At 46.4% G+C, this 23,723-nt stretch overlaps 1 protein-coding gene across 1 annotated transcript in view; it reads left to right on the top strand.

Annotated features, from left to right (window-relative positions):
* The window catches only part of MYO10 (myosin X), a 210,349-nt gene that overhangs the window by 170,583 nt on the left and 16,043 nt on the right, over nt 1–23,723 (top strand). The window contains exons 20-30 of the mRNA XM_032415456.1: nt 708–832; nt 930–1,044; nt 7,260–7,366; nt 8,221–8,430; nt 8,796–8,841; nt 9,558–10,436; nt 11,265–11,388; nt 15,560–15,803; nt 19,289–19,384; nt 22,550–22,643; nt 23,379–23,434. Of these exons, the coding sequence (XP_032271347.1) occupies nt 708–832; nt 930–1,044; nt 7,260–7,366; nt 8,221–8,430; nt 8,796–8,841; nt 9,558–10,436; nt 11,265–11,388; nt 15,560–15,803; nt 19,289–19,384; nt 22,550–22,643; nt 23,379–23,434 (2,096 nt within the window). The remainder of the gene's footprint in view (nt 1–707; nt 833–929; nt 1,045–7,259; nt 7,367–8,220; nt 8,431–8,795; nt 8,842–9,557; nt 10,437–11,264; nt 11,389–15,559; nt 15,804–19,288; nt 19,385–22,549; nt 22,644–23,378; nt 23,435–23,723) is intronic.

The following is a 23,723-nucleotide window of genomic DNA, read 5'->3' as shown; positions in this document are numbered from 1 at the left end:
GTTGATTTTTTTTTTTTTTGTCTGTCTTTGGTTTGGATTTTCTGGGATTCATTTACTTAGGGATCATCTTGTAGAGCTCTCGATACATGGAGGATTTGACTAGATATTGAGAAAACTAAAATTCTATATTTTTTCCACTGGTACGCTTTCTGTCTCCCCACTCCCCACCCCAGCCACCCACCCCTCCCTCCATCCCTCACTGGGTCACTCTATTCTTTGGCTAGAAACATGCCTTTCAGTTCCTTGAAATGGAAGTTCAAAAAGTTTATTGACATCCAGATGACACTTTCTAGGTTCTTTGAAAAACAGTATTTAAAATGGTAGTTATGTTTATGATCATTAAAACCGTCAGAAATTTGAACATGGAGATTAATACCAGCAAATTATTGGTATCTTTTAAGACATGATAATGGTGGTGTGGTTATATTGAGAAATGGTATTGATTGTATTTACGAATGAGATGATGTGAAGTCTGGGACTTCGGAAAAATTTAAGGGCAGGGAGTAAGGGCTCCTGGATGGTGCTGGATTCACAGGGTGATGGTTGTTGAAGCCAAGTGATGGGTCCCTGGGGGTGGGGTTTGCTTTCTCTTCTGTATTTTTGTCTGGGTTACGTGTGTGCGTGTGCGTGCACGTGTGTGTGTGAGACAGAGAGAATGGGGGGATTGCCTCGTTCACTTTATCCTCTCACCGTTTCACATGTTCTAGATGCCAGACCAGTTTGACCAGGCGGTTGTGCTAAACCAGCTGCGATACTCGGGGATGCTGGAGACGGTGAGGATCCGGAAGGCGGGGTATGCAGTCCGGAGACCCTTTCAGGATTTCTACAAAAGGCAAGGCCAGGCTGAATAGATCCTCTTTCTTTTCGGAGGCACTGGGAAAAAGAGGGTCGTAGCAAAAGGTGACGCGGGTGACGTCTTTATGCGGCAGGTATAAAGTGCTGATGCGGAACGCGGCTGTGCCCGAGGACATCCGGGGGAAGTGCACGGCCCTGCTGCAGCTCTACGACTCCTCCAACAGTCAGTGGCAGCTGGGCAAGACCAAGGTAAAGTTACGGAGAAAGAACCTTCATCCCGTGGGGCGCCTGGGTGGCTCAGCCGGTGAAGCGTCTCCCTTCGGCTCAGGTCATGATCCCAGCGTCCTGGGATCGAGCTCCGCATCGGGCTCCCCGCTTCTCCCTCTCCCTCTGCCCCTCCTCACCCGCTCGTTCTCCCTTTCTCTCAAATCAATAAATAAAATCTTTAAAAGAAAAAAAAAAGAAGAAAGAACATTCATCCCATCGAACTCCTGGGAGATGTTAGGGCAGGTATCCTGTGCAATTGCTAACAAATTATTTTTGAACTTGGGGGACAATATGGTGCCATCCCCACCGTAGTCTTTTGTCCTCCAGACAGTTAATATTTTATCTGAAGTACTTGACTTGTCAGGAGCTCTGTTTTCTGAAACCTCAGACCCAGAGTGTGCGTGCGCATTCCTGCAGGCAGTCAGCACATTTGGGCAGATGAGCAGTTCAGTGCCACGAAGTGCTGGGCAGCCTCTGGCTTCAGAGAAGTGAGAGCCCAGACCCTTCTAACTGTTCGTGATCCGGACGCTGAATGCTATCCCTGCCCCACAGGACCTGTTGTGCCAGAGACCGGCCAGTAGTCCGAGATCTCGTAGGTTGACCAAAATCCAGTCTAGAAAAGCAAGTGAAGGTCATTTTTGGAACATGCTGGTGTGGCTGAGATGAGGTCTGTATCCGTTTTATTCCAGATAGGAGCTGAGGGGCAGACAGTTTAGCCTCAACAGCAAAAATTAGCCATAAAATTGGTGGTGTGACCTCTTCTGCTTGTAGCAGGGAGCTGCTGAAATATTCACTTGCTGTTCACTCTTGTTTCTTCCCTCCGCTCCCGGGCCTCATCACCCGGAAAAGACAGAAATGTGACTTGGCACAGAAATGCAGGCAGCTGGGGGGGCTTGACCGTTGAGTGTTTGGATGTACTCGAACATAAGAGGTGGTCCTCATGCCTCATCCTCCTGGCCCTCTGAGTAGCAATGCAGCATCCAAAAAATATTTTAAAGTTTCCATTCATATTGCATTGTTTTTAACCAAAGAATTTATTTCTTTAAAAAAAGGGAAAAGGGGGCGCCTGGGTGGCTCAGTCAGTTGAGCGTCCAACTCTGGATTTCGGCTCAGGTCATGATCTCAGGGTCATGATCGAGCCCCGTGTTGGGCCCAGCTCTGATTGTGGAGTCTGCTTAAGACTCCCTCTCACTGTCTTAGTCCATTTGGGCTACTATAACAAAATACCACCGACTGGGTGCCTTGAAGAACAGACATTTATTTCTCACAGTTCTGGAGGCTGGAAGTCTGAGAGCAGGGTCCTCACGCGGTGGAGAGCAAGCTCGGGCTTCTCTCCCTCTTCTTAGAGGGCACTAATCCCATCATGCCCCCCCCCCCCCCCCCCGCCCTCCTGACATCATCCAAACCGAATTACGTCCTAGAGGTCCCGCGTCCAAATCCCATCACACTGGGAAATGGAGAGGATACAAACATTCCGTCCATTATCACATCAGTGACAAGTATGGACGTATCATGTGGGGACATTCAGCAAGGGAAAGTGTATAATGGATGTACTCTTCACTCTTAAGGTTTTTTTAAGATTTATTTATTTATTTTAGAGAGTAAGAAAGAGAGTTGGGGGGAGGGGCAGAAAGAGAGAGGGAGAGAGCATCTCAAGCAGATTCCGCACTGAGCTTGGGGCTCGATCTTGATCGCATGACCCTGAGATCACAACCTGAGCTGAAATCAAGAGTCAGATGTTCAACCGACTGAACCACCCAGGCGGCCCATGCTCTTCTCCTCTTGAGCACTTTCACCCTGGCAGGGATTTAAGATACAAACATCCAACAGGGTAGTGATGGCATGCAGAGGTATTGATTAGTTATCTGTTGCTGTGTAACAAGCTACCACTAACGTAGTTGCTTTAACAGCACATGTTTTAATTCCCTCACCGTATTATAGGTCAGGGCTCCAGGCATGACTTAACTAGGACCTCTGTCGGGGTCGCCCAGACTGCAGTCAGAATGTCAGCTGGGGCTGCATTCCCTTCTGGAGCTCGGGGTCCTCTTCCAAGCTTGTGTGATGCCAGCATCTGGTTCTTCACAGTTGTAGGACTGACGTCCCTGTTTTCTTGCTGGCTGCCACCCAGGACCGCTCTGAGCTCCTGGAGGCCCCAGCAGTTTCTTACCATGTGATCCATCCCACAGCATGGCAGCTCACTTCTTCAAGGCCGGCAGGAGAGCTCAGCCGGAGTCCTTATAATTCATGTATTCACAGAAGTGACATCCCATCACTTTTCCATATTCCGTTTGCTAGAAGGAAGTCCATTTCCACCCACACTTGCAGGATTAAACCAGGGTGTAACTCACTGGGGGGTCATCTCAGGATGTGTCCTCACAGGTTTATAGGTCTTGCTGCCTGGAATTCTCCTCCCTCTGGCCCCCACCTCCATCCCCTATTTATCTAACTCATCCTTCCAGTCTTAGCTTAGACATGGACTTGGACAGGAATCCTTTTTGACATTCTCCATTGCACCCTGCACGAAAAATATACCCCCAAACTGAGTCAAGCCCCGTCCTCTGCCATCTACATCAGTCCCATTGTGACACTCAACATGGTCTCGTGCCGTCTTGGTGTTACCTGGTGACTTCTCTACAATCACCCAGGAGAGAACATAGAGTTAATTGTTCATTCTTCTACACAGTGCACAGAGTAGGAGCTCAGTCAATGTCTGGTAAGCGCTAGAAAACTATAAGGGATGGAACGAGGGTATCACTCATGTAGTCCCCCAGGGGAAACTTTCTAAAGATGGCTCAAATGGAGCTCTTGACAATACAATATCGCCTACTCTGACTTTTTAATCAAAAAGATACTGCATTCTCTATCAACGGCTACCCTCCTCCTATCCCGCTGCCTTATACAGTGGAATAACAGCAAAGATCGTGATGTCTCAGACAATACAGGTCTCTTCTCTGAGCTCTCAAGAACCAATCCAACTTCACGTACACTTACAGTTACATTATGGAAATGAGGCCCAAGCAAGGCTGGAACCAGGCATAGCACAGGGGACACAGAGATATAAGACGTTGCCCTTCAGGTTACTATGTTCCTGGGAGAGAAGACATCCACGTGCCACCGATCAATCACACAGTGTCATCTCCTCTAGGAATAAGGACACTGCTTCTCCAGGAGAGACCTCACTGTGGATTGAAATGCTCAGGAAAGCATTCAGGATGAGGACATCTTTAAAGAGGAGTTAAACTTTAATTGGTGACCAGTTGGAGGTAGTAGTAGGATGGAAACTTGACGGTTCACAGAAACACTGGGAAGAAAATGTAAACATCAGAGCGTTTGAATTGTGTCCACTAAATAGCTTTGACCTTGACCACTGTTTGACTTAATTATACATTAGTGTGTGTTTTGGTCAGTGTTGCTACCAGAAGTCTTTGTATTTAAAGCCTTGAAATCTAATGAACATCTGGATCTTCTGGTAAAGAAATTCCCATCACACGTGACGGAGGGAAACGTGGACAGTGTTGTAGTTTGCAAATTAAACACGGTACCAGGTCTAAATTAGTTGGCTCACATAAAAACACATTTAGTACTTGGAAGGCAAGAATTCATATCTGCTGGGGACTCAGGTAGGAGTCCTGCCTGAACCTCCGGTGAACAGCCCGTCCAGAACATTCCCCTGTGTGTCCCCGCTGTGAGGTTGAGTTGAGGGTGACCTGGTTTTGACTCTTCCCGCTGTCTTGTGACTCTGACACATTTCATTTTTCTGACCACCTGGATTCTGTTGCCAGACCTTTTCCCCTCTGTTCTATGGCAATAAAGTCTGCAAGAGGTATTTTTTTATAAAGACATTTTACTAGAATAATCCTTGGGCTCTTGAACTATTAGGATAAGGATGAAAAAAAGCCAGATGAAATTGTTCATATTGTATGTTGAGTCGAGTTCAGCAGGGCAGTCCCTTGAGTGGGCACTGCCCTTTCCTGAGCCACTTGGTGGCACCTGCTGAGGGCAGCACTTCCATCCACAGAAGCTGGGTCATGCTGGCTCCATCTTGGCCACGTCCCAGGAGGACGGGGATATGGCCGCTGCTGGGCTGGGAGAACGGACGTGGCTTTCTGTGTGTCCTTGCATAAATTCAGGGTGGATGTTCCTAAGCTGAGTTGGGCCTCTAAAAGTGTTCTGCTCTATTTGTTTGCCCTTCGGGTTAGTGGAAGAGCATCTAGAGAAAGATGGGGAAGTAAATGTACTAGGTGGAGCAGAGAGCTCTTTGGGATGGGCATGAAACTTAACACTAAAGCAGGTATTTCTCTGATTCTGATTCAAACCAAGACATTCTGTAGACTTCCAGGAAGGTGAAAGACACTCTTCCCTTCATAAAGCTCTCTATTTGATCATGGAATAAATATGTTGCTCATTAGAACTGGCATTTTGTTTCATTATAGCCCTGCCACCATCGTGCTTCCCCAAGATTTGACTTTCTTACTTTTAAATACTCCCCAGAGCAACAGCATTAGAATAAGATCTTTAATGCTGGAAAGAAGTCTCAAAGAAGTTTAAATACTTCTTGAAAGTCTAGTCTTGATGAAAACTGCTTCAGAGATTCATATTTCTGAAAACTTTTATCAAATAAAGAAGCTTTATAATTGTAGCTTCTGTCCTTTACTTTTTTTTTTTTTTTGGCCAAAGATGCAGTCTCTTCATGCATCAATAGAGCATATAATTGCAATTATAGGAAGAGAGTTGTATGAAAAACTTTTCTAGGAGAATTATTTGTGGTAGAGTTTTGCAAGTGCTCGGGAACCCGGAGCAGGAGTAGGTAAAGCTTCTGTGAGTCACATGGTGGTAGGATTCCTTATTCGCTTTTTTTTTTTTTGCCCAAATGTCTTGGAAGAGGCAGAGCAGAGTGTCTGGGAAAATGTGCTATTAAGAAAACATAATGCATCATTATAGGCCAGAATGACTCACAGGAGCATAAATCAAAACATCATGAGTGAAAGAGAGTGTCATTTAGCCTCCCGCCCACCACCACCAAAATGCTTCCAGGCTGACCGTTAATAGAAAAGCATAAAAATATTTGGCACTAATTCTTCTAGGAAATAGTTCAGAATTTCTTATGCAGGCAGTAAATCTGAAATTATAAAATTTAAAGCTACCTTGATTAAGGGAGGGTCTTAATGTTTTCACATCTTTTTAAATACTGGGAATTCTGATACAGAGTGCCAATTAGTAGATATACTTCCCGTATTTAATAAGCATAGGGTTGAGGTGCCTGTTCCCAGAAATAGGCCAGCAAATAGCTATGATCTGTTTTGTCCCAATTCTGGTATTCTTGTGAGGGTCAAACAGAGATGGAGCGGAAATGGTTCAATTCTAATTTCAAACTCCGTTTTCGGAATTACATTCTTTTTTTTTTTTTTTTTTTAGGGTTTTTTTTTTTAGAGCATGAGCGGGGGGGCAGGGGGGAGAGGGAGAAGCAGACTCCGTGCTGAGCAGGGAGACCACTGTGGGACTCGATCCTAGGACCCTGGGATCATGACCTGAGCCAAAAGCAGCTGCTTAACCAACTGAGCCACCCAGGCGCCCTTAGAATTACAGTCTTAATGTCAACTTTTAAATGTGCATTAAAAGTTTTTGAGGCCAAGATACTGTGATCATAATCACTTAACAGTCATGCAGAGAGGGTTTCCATGTGCTAGTAAAGTAACATTTTGCAAAGTTCTTGGTTTTTTTTTTCCCCCTCCCTCCCTTTCCTTCTTTCCTTTTGTAACATAGAGCGTCTCTCTGTGTTTCTTGTGACTTACACTTCATGTGGGACTGGTGCTGGTCCGTGAACTATTTGTCCCACTTAAGTGAGTGTAAACTTTGATGGCAACTTCATAGTCCTCTTTGCCTGTTGGATCTAATAACCAAAAAAAAGGGGGGGGGACTTTTATTTTCTGTATCTTTGCTTTTTCTTCCTAGTAATATATTTTTGCTCTATTTTTCGAATGTCTTAGTACATGACAGATGGAAAGTTAAAAAAACAAAGCAGCCCTTCGCCACAGGGAGTTGGAGAAGCACTGTTCTAGAACACATGGCTGTGTGTTTGGAGCAAATTTACGAAGAGAGAGGAAAGCCTGACTTCCAAAAGATATCTCTGACTCGGAGAGAACCTCCTTTTACCAGCCATGTTCTTTGCTTCTGATGCGTCCCTTTCCCTCGGCCAGGTCTTCCTTCGAGAATCCCTGGAGCAGAAACTGGAGAAGCAACGGGAAGAGGAAGTTACGAGGGCGGCCATGGTGATCCGGGCCCACGTCTTGGGCTACTTGGCACGGTAAGAAGCACACAGAGGGGAGAAGCCGTAAAGTATAAAGTGGCAAGAGGAGGCCTCCCCCTGTATGTGTCACCAGGCGGGGTAGCCCTTGTTTGCTTTTACTTACAACAGACCTGGATGGAGGTCAGGACCAGGCTATGGGAAGTCTCAGCGTAGCACTCCTAACTAGCGATGCCAGATGCCCAGTTGGCTTGACTTGGGTGAACATAGGCAAGGGGCCTCCTGCTGTCTCCATTAGAGCAATGACAGGAGGGGACAGTGCCGAGATATTTAAGTTGTTTACCCAGTTCCTCTGTGTCGCGTATTGAAGCCGGGCAGCCTGGCTGTTGACCTGGCTGTTGGCCCATCGGGTCCACAGAGACCGCCCCCCCCCCCGTGTTTGCCCAGTGAGGCAGCTTGTTGCCTTGTGCGCTAGAGTTCTGTCCATCTCTGCGGACCTGCCTGCTCTGTGAAACCCCACGCCGTTCCATTTTCTGGAGACCATCCTGCTGTGGCCTTTTTCTTTCCCCCTCATGAGAACGGGAGACTACATCAAATCTTTTTTGGAGCTGTTTACAAGCCAACCTCTCCCAGGACTCTTCAAAGTCAGCATTAGGGGTTATGGGCTTATTTAGCCAAGATAATGATAAGGTTCTTGCTTTAGTTTTGTTTGTTGTTATTCTTTTGTTTTCCTTCCGTTTTGTTTTGTCCAAAGGGGCCTCCTCCTGTTCGCTCCCGTCCCTGTAATGAGACGTTCAGAACTTGGCCCTCTTCTTTTGTCTTGTAGCATTAATGTAAACTCATTTGAAGAGCTCGCTCGGAGCCTCATTACCTCAACAGTTATTCTGTTGTGCTGTTTTGTTTTCCATTTTCAGAAAGCAATACAGAAAGGTCCTGTATTGCGTAGTGATCATACAGAAGAATTACAGAGCATTCCTTCTGAGGAGGAGATTTTTGCACCTGAAGAAAGCAGCCATAGTTTTCCAGAAGCGACTCCGAGGTCAGATTGCTCGGCGAATTTACAGACGCCTGCTGGCGGAGAAACGGGAGGAGGAAGAGAAGAGGAGACGGGAGGAAGAGGAGAGGTATACACTAGCTTTCTTGCTCGGATGAAGCAGAAGGGCACCTTTTGAAAGTTTTAAGGTCAATATCCATTCTTGCAGCAAGAATTCTCAGTGGATGCTGCAGAACCTTCTATTTGAAACATTACCTCCTGGTGGCTTGGATATAAAATCCTTGGCAGCCTTGAAGACCGAGTTCTGTGCATTTTTATTCATGCACAGAATGAGCCAACTGACCAGAGGAAGAGGGTCCATCCTTCATCCTTTTTAAATTGTCTTTAGCAAAGTTATCTTTTAAAAAGGTAGCGCTCTCTCAGAAACGTGCTTCTGGGATTTTTTTTTTCATTGCTTTTGGTTATTTTCACCATCTTTTTCCTTTACATTTTTAGAGAAAGAGAGAGGGCACGAAGAGAAGCTGAGCTCCGCGCCCAACAGGTAAAGAATGCTGTTGACCGTGTGCCATCTCATCTGCCCCTTTCCTTCCCACCTCAAACACTTTGATGTAAGGATTCAAAACGAAAATGAAGTATAAAGATACAAGAAGAAGAGTTTTAAAGGAGATGCTGATGATGCGCAACCCGCTACAACTGAGGAAAACTTTGTGAATGCCTGAGGTTTTAAGCATCATTTCTATAAACCCCTGTAAGCTCTGCATTAGTGGGCGAGCACTGCCATCACGAAGTACCACGGCCCGCGTGGGTTAAACAAATTGTTATTTCACAGTTCTGGAGGCTAGACCCCCCCGGATGAAGGTGTCGGCAGGTTTGCTTTCTGCCGAGGCCTCTCTCCTTACCTTGCACGCGGCCACCTCCTCACTGGGTCCTCCCGTGGGCTTGCATTTGCGTGCATGCGTCCCTGGTGTCTCTGTGTGTCCCCCGATCTCTTCCATCTGTAAGGACACCGGTCAGATGGGGTTACAGCCCCCCTCATGGCCTTATTCTCAATCACTTCTTTCAGAGCCCTGTCTCCAAATACACATTTTGTGGTAGGGGGGATTAGGGCTTCGACATCATCCATTTGGTGGAGGGGGCACACAGTTCAGCCCATAGAAAGAAAGCACAGCTCCTCACGGTTCTTTATTGCAGAGAAGGAGCGATGCCTGTACTGGTTGGAGCGACCCTTGCTGACCCCCTCCTTCCTCTTCTGCCCAGGAGGAAGCCGCCCGGAAGCAGCAGGAGCGGGAAGCCTTGCAGAAGAGTCCGAGGGAAGCGGGAGTGCACTGTGACCTGGAGAAGCAGAAGGAAAACAAGCAGGTGGAGGAGATCCTGCGTCTGGAGAAGGAGATCGAGGACCTGCAGCGCATGAAGGAGCGGCAGGAGCTGTCCCTGACCGAGGCGTCGCTGCAGAAGCTGCAGCAGCTGCGGGACGAGGAGCTCAGGCGGCTGGAGGACGAAGCGTGCCGAGCGGCGCAGGAGTTCCTGGAGTCGCTCAACTTCGACGAGATCGACGAGTGCGTCCGCAACATCGAGCGCTCCCTGTCGGTGGGCAGCGAGTTCTCGGCCGAGCTCGGGGGGCCGGCGGAGGGCGCGGGCGCCGAGAAGCCCAGCTTCAACTTCAGCCAGCCCTACCCGGAGGAGGAGGTGGACGAGGGCTTCGAGGCCGACGACGACGCCTTCAAGGATTCGCCCAACCCCAGCGAGCACGGCCACTCGGACCAGCGAACTAGCGGCATCCGCACGAGCGACGAGTCGTCGGAGGAGGACCCCTACATGAACGACACGGTGGTGCCCACGAGCCCCAGCGCGGACAGCACGGTGCTCCTGGCCCCGTCGGAGCACGGCTCGTCCAGCGGGGAGCCCGCCTACTGCATGCCCCAGGGGGGCGGCGGCGGCGGCGGCCTCCTCCCCTCCCCGGACGGCGACTACGACTACGACCAGGACGACTATGAGGACGGCGCCATCACCTCGGGCAGCAGCGTGACCTTCTCCAACTCGTACGGCAGCCAGTGGTCCCCGGACTACCGCTGCTCCGTGGGGACCTACAACAGCTCCGGGGCGTACCGCTTCAGCTCGGAAGGGGCGCAGTCCTCGGTGAGTATGGGCCGCGGGGGCCTGGGCGGTGGGGTGCGGGGCTGGACCTTGTCTGTGACCTGTGCCCCGGGGGAGCCCAGGTTTCAGAGTCGGGCTCTTGAGGATGATCCTCTTGAGGATGGTCTTGAGGATGATCCACCCCTTTCTCTGGCCAAAAGCAATCGCATTAGTAGATGGAGCTTTGATGTGCTTGCTGTAGGTTGAACACAGAGCCCAGAATCGCCTAAGAAAACTGGCATTGCAAATGGAAACGCAAGCTGTGTCTGTCATAGCCTCCAGCAGGTGGGGAAATAAAGCCCGCCCTAAATTAGAACTAGAATGGCCAAGGGCACACGGGCGAAAGGTCTAGCCTTCGGGTGGCTTCACGGTCCACTCCCCGGCATGTTCTACCTGGTTCTGCGCTCCTTAATGGCTTACAGCTGCTCTTTCTAGCATATGGGTTTATTTATAGTTGACTTTTATTTTTTCCCATTGGCTCTGCCTTAAATAGCCCCTTGATTTTCTAAGGCTTGAAGGTATTCTTATCATTGTAATTTAAAGGGAATTAACTCTTGTATGGTTTGATTAAAATTATACCCTGGAACAGCAGTGTTTTTAGAACAGCCTTTGGATGAAGTAGGTCTCGCATCGTATCAATTCGATAGATCATTTGACCTTACAGGTCGGTATTTTGTAATTCTTTTGATGGCCACCCTGTGTTGTAAATGGTATGAATCCTCCTGTTGCTTCTGCCAGGTTTTGTTTTTTTTTTTTCAATGTTGACAGATGCTGGGCATTTCTGTTGCTTTTTCTGTTTGGCTCACCGTTGGCTCTCTCCTTCTTGTCCAGTTTGAAGACAGCGAGGAGGACTTTGATTCTAGGTTTGACACGGACGATGAACTTTCTTACCGGAGGGACTCGGTGTATAGCTGTGTCACCCTGCCTTACTTCCACAGCTTTCTATACATGAAAGGTAGGACCCGTGTCCCCAGGGCGCCTGGGGAGGGGGTGCGGTAGAGCCACGGACCGCTGAGATTGTGTTTTCACGGAGGCTGATTGAGGGGGACCAGGAAGATCACTCTCCACGGCCCCCACCTGGCGTTAGGTCGTCTGAGGTGAACGAGGGGTGCCGGGGGTGAGATGATCATACCACAAAGAACGCTGCTTGGATTCTCACAGCATTAGGCCAGAGGATGCAGCCACCGTCACCGCCTTCGGGCCCTGTCTCCTCTCTCTTGCCACCCCATCTCATTTCTGTGCTCTTTTCCTTTCTTCCTACATCTCCCACGCCCCGGCCAACACACACTTTTCCTTTCCTTTCTCTCTCTTGCTTCTGCCGCATTGGCGTAGCCCGTTATAATGATACACTGCACCTTCCCCTCCCACGGGAGTGTTAGAGAACCTAAAAGGGTTTCCTATACGTGGGAGAAAAGTAAAGATCTGAGACAGGGGTGCACCTTGCCTTGACTGCTTATGACACCTGCCGTCTACCCCACACTTCATGACAAGGATTTGGGTTATATTTTGACCGCTGTTAAATTTTGAATGTCTTATATTGGCCCTTAATACTTAAGGACTTCAAAGCATACTCCTTCTGGAAAGGAACTTAATTAGGCCCTTGTGGTCATGCCTCTTCTGTGTTCTCAACTCTGACTTATATTTTATATTTTATTTTTTAAGTTTTTTTATTTGGGTGTGGGTGGGAGGAGCAGAGGGAGAGGCAGAGAGAGAGAATCTCAAGCAGGCTCCACACCCAGCACAGAGCCTGATGCGGGGCTCGATCTCACAACCCTGGGATCATGACCTGAGCTGAAATCAAGAGTTGGACACTGTAACCGACTGAGCGTCCCAGGCACCCCTCAACTCTGACTTCTAAATCTGTGACAGGGATCATGAGAAGCCACAGTCCTCACCAGGTTTTGGTAGGAGTTTCACATGGATCCCTGAAAGAAGGGTCTGTCTGGTTTCTCTCACGGCTCCAGGCTACGTGAGGAACCAGGTCCAGATCTGGGGGATGGGCAGGGGTAACCAAAACCATCATCCCGCTGATGATGCCCTTCACTCTGCCACCCCTCCTTTCCTTTCCCTTCCCCGTTTCTCTGTCAGCAGGTCTTCCTGACTCTTCCTCACTTTCTTTTCCACTGCCATCTTTCCTACCTTCTGTTTCCCTCCATGAAAAAATTTTCAGTCTGTGTTCCCTTTCCCTGTTTCTTCTGTTCTTTGCCTTTGCTTCTCCTTCCTACTGGCATATTTATCTTTTTTCATAATACTTCTCCGCCCTAATAGTTTTCCTGTTCTTCACTTACATTTTTATTTTCATTTGATTTTCTTTTTTTTTTTTTTTGCTGCTTCTGCACCCCCCCACCCCCCACCCCGCCATCTTCAACATCAATCTAGCTACGAGTATCAGTCACTGGCTTTTCAAAGGTCTGCTGTTCTCAACTCCAGAGCCCCAAAGTGCTCATGGAAACCTCGCTAGGTTTAGCTTACAGGGGATCTTCCTATTGCCTGAAGTCATTGGTTGGTGGAAATTTTATAGGTGTGCTAGAATGAAAAAGATTGAAAATTTTGAACTGAGTAATCAAGTGTTCACTAGAATACTCAATAAAAGAAAAAAATTTAGTCACAAATCAGAAGTTAATCTAAGATGTATGAAATCAGAGCATTTTAAGATTTTTGTCATTCATTTCTGAGGATAAATATAAGCTTTTTATTAGTAGTATATATTTCCCCCACCCCTAGTTAATTCTAGTTCCCTAAGTTAGCTTTAGAATTCCCTATAAGTCACTCTTCTATGGCATTTGGATTTATTACATAATTGATTAAAACAAATAAGATTAGAAAAAATAAAGATCTCAAAGCATTAAAATCTTAAGATTAAAGCATGAAGAGCCCAAGAAGGTAAACAAGTGAATTTTTGGCAAACTCCTCTTAATAAAACAAGTTGTCATATAAATGCATCACCTTCTAATCTTTGACACATCATCATTTAATCTTTAATAAAGTATTTATAAAGTTGTGACCAAACATTTGAGAGAAACCAATGATAAAGAAAATCTAATCACCAGATTATATTTTGAGCATAAATGCGTTTGCACCAGCCTAATAGTCTCCATAAAGGGTTTGCAGTTAGGAAATTAATAGCATTGATCGAATTCTCTAAATGATGAAGTATTGAGAGAGCACCCAGAATTGGAGAGGGACTGCTGGGAGTGAGTCCCATTCTTAGCATAAGAGCAATAGAGCGAATAAACTCGAGGTGATGGCTATGGTGATAACGGGTATAATCTGTGTCTTCAAAACAACTGTGAATAACCTTTATCGTTTAAAAACATTTTTTAATCAAAGTATTAACTAACATACAGTATTATCTTAGTTTCAAGTGTACGACATAATGAATTAGCACTAGCACACCTTGCTCAGTGCTCACCACTAGAAGCCGTAGTCCCCATCTGTCCTCCTACAACGTCATTAACCTTTATCACCTGAAGACAATAAGATCATAGAATAACTTTGTACTACAGTTTCCTCTGGGCTTGCTTTGAGAAACCCAGATTAAAGCCACAAATCAGAAAGAAGAAGTTTGATTCTGGTATCCCTTGGCGAGTTTGTAGTTTGTTAGGAAACCGCCCTGGAGCGTGGCGTGGTCCCGGACTTCTCAGCCAAGCGAGCAGACAGTGCTTTAGGTTTAAGAAGGGGCATGGGGGGAGGGGGGGCAGTGCCTGGGGGGCTCAGTCGGTAAAGCTCCTGCCTTTGGCTCAGGTCAGGATCTCAGGGTCCTGGGATCGAGCCCCATGTCGGTTCCCTGCTCAGTGGGGAGTCTGCTTCTCCCTCTCCCCCTGCTCGTGCCCACACTCTCTCTCTCCCCCCCAAAGAAAGAAAAGGCATCGGTGTGTCCAACGAAAGCAAGTGCCTTGCACGCCAGACCCCGAGTAGTGTTGCTGTTACCTCATCTGTTTCACTGTGAGGTTTAGTTCTGTGCTCACTGAAGCAATCATTGAAGAAATTAATCTGAGAAGGTCCGTGTTCAAGCTACCTCCAATCTGGAAAAGAAAGCGTTTTCTTTATTCTTTCAGGATCCGTGTTCACCTGTGCCTTATTTTTAAGACTGGCTGATCAAAAAAATGTAACTCGTCTCTTTATAATAAATTACTGAAGTAGATGCAGTATCCTTCAGTGGATTCCATAAGAGATTTTTTGATTGATGGTGGTTAAGATGTCATCTTTGACCGTCCTTGGGAAATCTAGAATACTAAGATAAAATTATTCTGCTGGAAAAATATTAGAAGTTTCTTTTAAAGGTTTCATTTTTAAGTAATCTGTACACCCAATGTGGGGCTCAGACAACCCCAAGATCAAGTGTCACATGCTCTTCCGACTGAGCCAGCTAGGTGCCCCCTTAGGAATATTTTTATCTTGTAAAAGATATATGTATATCCTTGTTTTACTTCTCTTACTGAAAACGTTTTCTACTAAATAAATTATGGCTAATTCTCGTTTCATGTCCTAAATCTACACTTTTTACATATAAAAATATATGTAAACACTATATCTACATGTCCTATATCTACACTTTTTACATTTTCAGATGATGATACTTTTCTTTGAAAAAAACGTGTTTATCCAAAAAAGCCCTATTTTATTTTCCTATGGAAGTTTTAAGTCTTGTACCCCTCTCCCTCTCCACCCGCCCCCCCCCCATTGACCAAATAAGGAAGAAGGAATGTGTGTAAACTTTGACACCATTTTAAACTAATTTCTCCTCTCTGGGGCATTTAGAGATAAGCATGATCCATTTGTTCGGAGATGGCTTGCGCCCCATCTCGACTCATCCCAGGGTTAGAGTGTCAGCTCATGATTTGTGTTTCTGCCAGCACCTCACCAAGATTTCTCAGCTGAGTAGGAGCTGCTTTGGGAATAAGGAAGGGACAGCATTGCTGTGTAATCCAACCAAGCTAGCGTAGCGTCGCCCACCGCCCCCTGAACACAAGCCGGCAGGCACCATGCTTTGTCGGGGGGTGTCTGGGGGCACGGCGGTTGGGCAAAGTGGAGGATAGGCTGAACCTTGAGACGCTCCACTGATGTCGTCATGCAGTGTGATTGACTTCTCTCAAACCCCTCCCTACCCTATCTTGGGGGAACAGGTGGCTTAATGAACTCCTGGAAACGCCGCTGGTGCGTCCTCAAGGATGAAACCTTCCTGTGGTTCCGCTCCAAGCAGGAGGCCCTCAAGCAAGGCTGGCTCCACAAAAAAGGTGGGGGCTCCTCCACGCTGTCCAGGAGGAACTGGAAGAAGCGCTGGTTTGTCCTCCGCCAGTCCAAGCTGATGTACTTTGAAAATGACAGCGAGGAGAAGCTCAAAGGCACCTTGGAGGTCCGGACGGCCAAGTATGTTGACGGACCCCGGAGGTGGCCCGGTGGGGTGGTGCTCTGGGGCTGCTCGGTCGTTCATGTCGATGCCTCCAAAGCCACCTGGCCCGCGGTCTTCGAAGCAGTAGGTTGTAGGCGTCAAGTGCGTCCCAGTCATTCACTTGAGCCAATCGAATTGTTAGGGGCCTGGGGAAATGACTTTGTGAACCGTTCACTTCTCATGGTCACGTTCAGACCCTTGGCTCTCAGTAAGATGCCCGCTGGTCCTGGTGGGGATGTGATTGGTTGTGTGCAGGGATCCTCGAATATTGAACAGTGGGTTAAGAAGCTTTTACTGATCAACACACCACAACAGATTGCTAAGTTGGAACCAGACTGCCCATCTGGAGGTGTTTGGTTTTTTGCTTTAGTTTTTGAGGTGTCGTTGACATACAGCATGTGAGTTTCAGATGTACAACGGAGTGATTCCACCTTTGTATATATTGCAAAGTGATCACCACAGGGAGTCTAGTTAACATCCATCTCCACACATAGTTAACAATTTTTTTTTTTTGGTGATGAGAACTTTTAAGATCTACTCACTTAGCACTTTATCCAAATGGGCGATACTGTATTCTTAACTAATTCTCTTATGCTGTACATGATGGCCCCAGGACTTATTTTGTAACTGGAAGATTGTAACTTTTGACTACCTTCATTTTTTTTTTTTTTTAACTTTTTGAATACCCTTCATTCTTAGAGATTTTTTTTTTTAATGAATCCTTTATCTTTTACTTTTGTGGGATATTTCAGCCATCGTTGTATCCAGCAGTGAGAGGAACAGAACTGGGCTTTGAATCCAACACACCCCCTTTTGCTGCCACCCTTTTATAGAACCAAAGCACTGGACTATTGAGGACCTATTATTTGGGTTAAAAATTAAGGTTTTCAGGAAATTGTTGGACTTCACGGCAGCTGGGTAACTTGATACTATACATTAAGTGCTTTGGGATAACCATTAGCCATTACTCCACTCAAAACCAAGCAATCACCATATTTAGAAAATGGGTAAAATAAGCTTTGAGACAGAAGATTAACTCCTAAAGTCACGAGACCTGAAAATGGTGTTTTGTTTCTAACCAGCATCAGCAACTTTAGAACATTATTTATTAAAAAGTGTGGGAAGTTAAACAAGGAGAGTGTTCTACGCATTTAATTTTAAGGGCAAATAATGAAGTGTGGACAGTGGAGTATTGGACTTCTCCAGGCTGCCCTTGGGGTGTGTTAGGAGCCCATGCTCCAGCACAGGCGTGAGCGTGTGGGGCTGTGAATCTAAATCCTACAAGAAATTTCCATAGCATGACACAGCTGTGTGCTTCTGCCTCTCAGCCCTGCATCCCTGATGTTCCTCCTGATTCAGCCTATAGGAGGCTCCCCGACAAATGCCAGGAAGCTCAGAGGAGGGGACAGAGAGGGAATTTCCCTGGTGGAAACTGATGTATAATCCTCATGCACCTTGCTCTGTGCTGCTTAATAAAAAGCCCTATTCTCCGGGTGCTTTGTGAAAATTACAGAGTTAAGAAGACATTAGCTCTTACTCGGCCATTTCTGTCCTGTTCTGCAGAGGGAGGGCAAGGAGTTGTTAGGGTTTCACCACATTAAGATTTTTTTATTGGCATTAATTAAAAGTATCCACTTTATATTTTGAAATGTTTTGTTACAGAAAATTTCAGTCCTATGCAGAAGCAGGCAGAAGAATATAATGAAATCCCTGTGCTGTTAGGCAGCCTTCAGCTGTGACCACCCGCCCCCTCCCCCCCCAGCCCATGGCCATAGTGTTTCATATGTAACCCCACCCGCACTGCTCCCCCTACAGGCTGTGTTCTGTAAAGCAAGTTCCTGACATCAGAATTTTATCTCTAAATGTTTTAGTATACACTTAGAGATTAAGACTCTTAATATATAATCACATTATGGTGACAACATTTAAAAAAATAACAGTAACTTCTCAATCATCCAGACTCCAGTCATTGTTCAGATTTCCCCAGTTGTCTTGTATATGGAGGTGATGGTGCTCTTGCTGGTTTGGATTGGTTTATTTCTTCCAATCAGAATCCAAATAAGGCTTATAATTTTTAATCCATCGACCGATCTCTCAAATCTCTTGTAATTTATACAACATTCCCCCCCCCCATTTTCTTCACACACTCGCTGTCATTGAAGATGCCACTGCATTTATTCTACGGAGTTTCCAGATATTGCATCGTGACCCTGACAATATCATCACTCCCTCTCCAAGGAAGCTTTTTACAAGTGCAGGTCCCAGGGCCCCACCCTGAAGAGAGCCCCCCCACCCACCCCACCGCCTGTGTTTCTGAACGTTTCCCAGGACCATGTGGGCCACAGTGGTCCAGAACCACAGCCTTCCAGCTAGATCACAATCTCATCTCTCACTTTACACACAAGGTTGCCGAGTTCCTGAGAGGCAGAGTGGCCGGTCCAGGATGACATGGTCTGGACAGTTTCCCTAGAGTCCTGCTCAGGAGACTCTGTGACCCGAGACTTGGCTGATTCCTGCCCATCTCTCACCTCTTCCTGCTCAGAAAGGGGGTCACAGACTGCTGTAGGAATTCTCACCGTCTTGATCTTTAAAAATATTTTATCTTGTCTCAGTGATTCTAGCTCTAAGATATTTATTTTTTCTAATTAGACTGTTTAGGTGTGTAGATGTGAAATGAATATTGTACTGTGAAGAGTTATACTCCTTCACTTGGCAAAGCAAGCTGGCTTTATCCCCACGCTCCTTTGTCATCAACTATTTGGCCATCTCTGTTTCTGTGCCAACATCTGCTTGTGTTTTACCCTGATCTTGTTAACCTGGTCCACCGATTTTAAACCTCCATGTTGGGATGAGAGCAAGGTGGTGTTGAAATCCAGAAACACCCAAACGCTGCTCTTCAGCCCAGAGCCCCCAGTGGAAATAATGTGCCCATACGAGGTGGAGTATGTCAGAGGTGTCAGCCAAGGCCCTCAAGTGGGAAGCCATGAGGACCTGGGGAAGAGCCCAAGCCACACTAGTCGCCTTGTGGGGGTCCTCCCATTGTAGGGCAGTGAGAGGAGCCGAGGGAAGGTGTGGGCCAGACTGGGGGCGGCTGCCCCAAGCCTTCTAAGGCCTCAGCAGGGGCAGGCATTGGGTGGGCCAGAGTGAGGAGAGAGACTTCTCCTTAGAGTAGTCTACCGACCTCAAGGAAACACCTACCCCTGGTCCCGGGTGAGACTTCCTCTCTCTCTAGAAGCAGAGAAGACCCCATCTCCTCACCCCGCCCCGCCGCCCCCTGTAGAACACAGGGATCTTCATCATTTCTTAAAAAAAAAAAAAAAAAAAAAGCAAGGCTGAAGTGGGTGTTTGATTTTTCGGTTACAGTTTCCAACTCCCATCAGCAGTTTGGTGAAATGGCTTTTCCTGCTTACTCTTAAGGAGTCTGTGGTCCTAATGTGTATTTGGTGCTTTTGCTACTTGGCAGAGAGATCATAGATAACACCAGCAAAGAGAACGGGATTGACATCATCATGGCCGATAGGACCTTCCACCTGATCGCCGAGTCCCCAGAAGATGCCAGGTGAGACACAGAGGTCAACTGCCCGCAGACGACGTCCTCACCCCTGCTCAGGCCTCGGCCACCCGCCCGGCTCTGAAAAGACTGTCCTTGATTCTCTGGTTGGGCTTTTCTGTTAGGATGGTTGAAGAACTGAGTCAGGAGATTGACGTGCTTGTCCCCTGGGCAATCTTCCGCTGGGCTAAGGTGTCCAAGTACCACACACAGCCCAGGATTTCCAGCTTTGAATGCCACTAGACGGACCCTTTGTTATCTCGGCTCAGGCTTTTATTGTCCCCAGCAGCGTATGCGAACCGTGCAACCACACAGAGCCGCAAGCCCACCCTCTGGAAGCTTCTGGGCTTTGACAGGGAACAGCTTGTGTTTGCTTAAGGATTGAGAAAGCAAGGGCATTAACCCCTGATTGTTTAAATAAATGATAGCACTGTGGCTTTCGAGGAGGATTTAGGGTCTTCATATTGAAGAATTCAGTAGGACAGAAGAGATGGTTAACACCAGTAAGAGAATTACTGTATTTCAGGCAATATTCTGAAATGCTTCACATATATTAACCCATTTAATTCTCACAGCCACCCTACAAGGTTAATAGCATTATTACCATTATTACCATGACCCACATTTTACAGAGTAGGGAACTCAGGTAGGAGAAACGGAAGTATAATTTGTAAAGTCACAGAAGCTCAATTCTACTGAACGGGGGCATTACGTTTCTTATATTTCTTAAGGAGCTTAAATCTTTGACCAAGCTCAGAGGACACTGTGGTTGGTGTCCGTTGGTTGGATCAAGTGGTCTCACTTTCCTGGATCTCAGGTTTCCATCCTCGTGCTGGGCAGGTGTGGAAAAAAAGGAGAGAACTGGTATCTGCTTCCCAGAGTGATGCATCACAGGGTCACACAGCGGATGAGATAGAGCAGAGCATCTCTTTCTCCTGCTGCTCTGTGAGCCACAGGGCTGTGTTGGAGGTATCTGCCCTCCCCTCTGAGCAATGTCAGGGAGCATCGTCAGCCTATAGCCTTTACTTTTGAGCTCCGAAATCCTTCGAATCTTGTAATGAATTCTCAGTGCCTTTCGCTACTACCCCTTTGCCTTTTGAATGTTTGAGTTGATAGAGCACCATGGTAGCAGCATTAATGGCAAAGAAAATAATTCTTCCCATGGGAACAAACTAAAACCCTGCTTGGATCCATAAATTATGACACAGACTGGAAAAACAAGCAAACCTGGAATTATAGCCCCGTCATTCCATCTGGGACTCCTAGAGACCGCCTGTGGTTGGTTGTGGTCTGTGGAATGCCTACAGCTTCTCAGCTGAATTATAGGCCCAGCGTTTGGGAGCCGTCCTCTCTTTTTTGGGCCATAACGACCTGCTAAATTTAACATTGGGGGCTGCTTTTTTTTTTTTTTTTTTTAAGTAGGCTCCACACCCAGCCTGGAGCCCAGGGCGGGGCTTGAACTCCCTGCCCTGAGATTAAGAGCTGAGCTGAGATCAAGAGTCGGCTGCTTAACCAACTGAGCCACCCAGGGGCCCCAACATTTGTGATAGTTTAACTGAGGCCTTCTTTTCTTGACCAGTAGAACACATTTTTTAAAAATCCTTTTCAGATGGAGTTAAACTTGATTCAGGAGGAGAAATTTGTAAATTTAAGAGTGTCACCTGAACAGAATGAAAGGCCAGCAAATTTTATTTGTGTGTGTGTGTGTGTGTGTGTGTGCATGCGTGTGGGTGTGAGAGAGAGAGCTCCCGTGTGGCCTCCATCTTGAACATATGTGTTTTTCAGTGTTTGATTTGGGAAATTTTTGAGCTTCATAAAACAGTGACTTAAGTTTTGCCTTTGAGTTAATCAGAATTGATGAAGCAAGTGTATATTGAGATGTTTCCCTTGGTTTCCCTAGGAGTCTGTTTACGTTGCCTATTTTCAAGCTCTTGGTCACATTTTTCTCCTTTAGGAATCACAGGAGATGGATTTTAGTGTTTTGCTATAGAGACATGACTTACCCTTCTATATAGATACGCATTTTTTGCTTAAATATCCCGTCATATACACCAAATACTTTGTCCTCTGCCATACTTAGTAGGAGCGTATATATAGGTCTTACTAGCCTCTGCAGGAGAAGGCTGTCCCTAGCATCTCACATTTGGCACCTCCTACATTTTATAGTTGCTTGATAAATGTTGGATGGATGGATGGCTGGATGGACAGATGGATGTGTGGCTATTTGTGGTCATTTTTCCTCAAGCCTATATTGTGTTTCTAGGTACATCGTGACTTTTGTTCAGCTTGACTTTTCTGGGGTTGACCTGTTTTCCTTTGTTGTCTGATTCTAATGAGGCTGTAAGTGAGAAAACTCATTTGAGGTGAAGATAGAAGAGTTCTCCAGTCAAAAAAACCTTTCCACTTTGTTCTTCAAGCAATTGTTTTTTTTTTTAAAGATTTTATTTATTTATTTGACAGAGACACAGCGAGAGAGGGAACACAAGCGGGGGAGTGGAGAGGGAGAAGCATGCTTCCCGGGGAGCAGGGAGCCCGATGCGGGGCTCGGTCCCAGGACCCTGGGATCATGACCTGAGCCGAAGGCAGACGCTTAACGACTGAGCCACCCAGGTGCCCCCAAGCAATTGTTTTCTGTTTCCAGCTCTCCTATGGTTTTATTCTTACTTAGGTAGAAATCCTATCAGGTGGCTGAAAACCCCATCCTGGAAACGAGCAGGGAAGATCGACCTCAGTGGCCATCTTGAGATGGTACTCTGACATCATTGGCCTTCTTACCTTGGAATTTACTTTTAAGAAATGAAAAGGCACTTGAATATTCCCTAGGTTATAGATAACATCCTCAGTAAAGATCCTTGATATAAGTGTTTTGGGTGGCGCTGAGGATTTCGTCATCCTCCATTCACTGTCTAGAGGTCTGGGGCAGCTGGAGGAGAGGATCTCCTGTTGATCTGAAATTGCAGCAGCTGGTATCTAAAGCACTTTGGCTGCTGCTTCTACCTTTGCCCATTGGTAGCATGAAACCCACGTTTACCCACGAGAAGTGTAGGCAGATTAAAAACAAAGTTGCTCAGAGGAAATGTCATTTTCGCAGAGAATGTGGAGAAGGGCATTGGTCACCATGTTGCCAATCCAGCAGTTGGCACCTCCTTGACAGTCACTCTCTCCTTCCCACAGCCAGTGGTTCAGCGTGCTGAGTCAGGTCCACGCGTCCACCGACCAGGAGATCCGGGAGATGCACGACGAGCAGGCGAACCCACAAAATGCCGTGGTGTGTGAGCGTCGTGGGGTGGAGGGAGATGTCCCCAGGGAGGCGAGCGGCCTGGGAATTTCTAGACAGTCTAAAGTAAAAGTGTAATAACTAAAGGAATATTTTGTTTAAAAATAATGCAGAAAAACAATTCGTTGAAGATTATAAGTAGTAATAGATTCCAGTCCTCCCGCTTTAAACCATTAAAAGAACAACAACAACAAAAAAAATCCCGAGTTTTATGAAATCATGGAAGCACATCATACTTCCCTTCAAAGGCCTTAGTGAATTCTAACTCGTGTTCTTTCGGTCTTCACTCTATCCTGGACACATAGAGAACCAAAGAATCATATTTTAGAAATAAAGTTTTCTTTTCTCCTAAGAACAACTTCACATCAAAGTTTCTTAGTGGAGTACATCTAAATTTAGGGATGGATCCTAGTGTAAGTCAGAAAATTTGTGTTATTGAAAGAAGTTTGAAACACTTTTCACTGAAAGTATCCGAAAAACAAGACAAAGATTAATTTATAATTTTTTTTAAATGAGTGAACTGTAGATTCTGCCCTGTCTAGAGTAGAGGCTGTCTGTACTCACCTGCTGAAGGGGGACCTTTCTTAGATAGCCATTATTTTACAGTTAATGCAGAAAGGAGGAGTGTTTTTGTTTGCTTCTGTAGAGAGCCGTAACCTAGGGATGTTCGGGTCATATGTGCTGTACTTAAGTGGTTCTCTTCCCCCCGTTTCTGCTCCTTCCCAGGGCACCTTGGATGTGGGGCTGATTGATTCCGTGTGTGCTTCCGATAGCCCCGATAGGTAAGTCGGGATGTGACTCAGCAGAAGGAATTAGTGACCTGCAGTCTCCCCCAGCTCTCTCTGCTTCTGGGCCACTTTCTTCTTTTCTGGGCCATGAAATGATTCTGGGCTGTGTGTTGACACCTGGTCAGTCCCAGGCTTCTTTCTTTGTGCCCAGTTTTACACCATCCAGAAGTCTTGCTCTCTGGGTATCTTTGGGATGCTGGGGGAGACTGTGGAAACCTAATTTAAACAATTAAAAACATACACACAAGAGGAATATTCTTCATTTGGATACAGGGATCGATCC

Source organism: Phoca vitulina, unplaced genomic scaffold, assembly GCF_004348235.1.
Source record: "Phoca vitulina isolate PV1807 unplaced genomic scaffold, GSC_HSeal_1.0 scaffold17, whole genome shotgun sequence".
In the NCBI taxonomy this organism is placed as follows: Eukaryota; Metazoa; Chordata; class Mammalia; order Carnivora; family Phocidae; genus Phoca; species Phoca vitulina.
The sequence above is the reverse complement of the archived record's forward strand: the minus strand, read 5'-3'. Positions and strand labels throughout refer to the sequence as shown.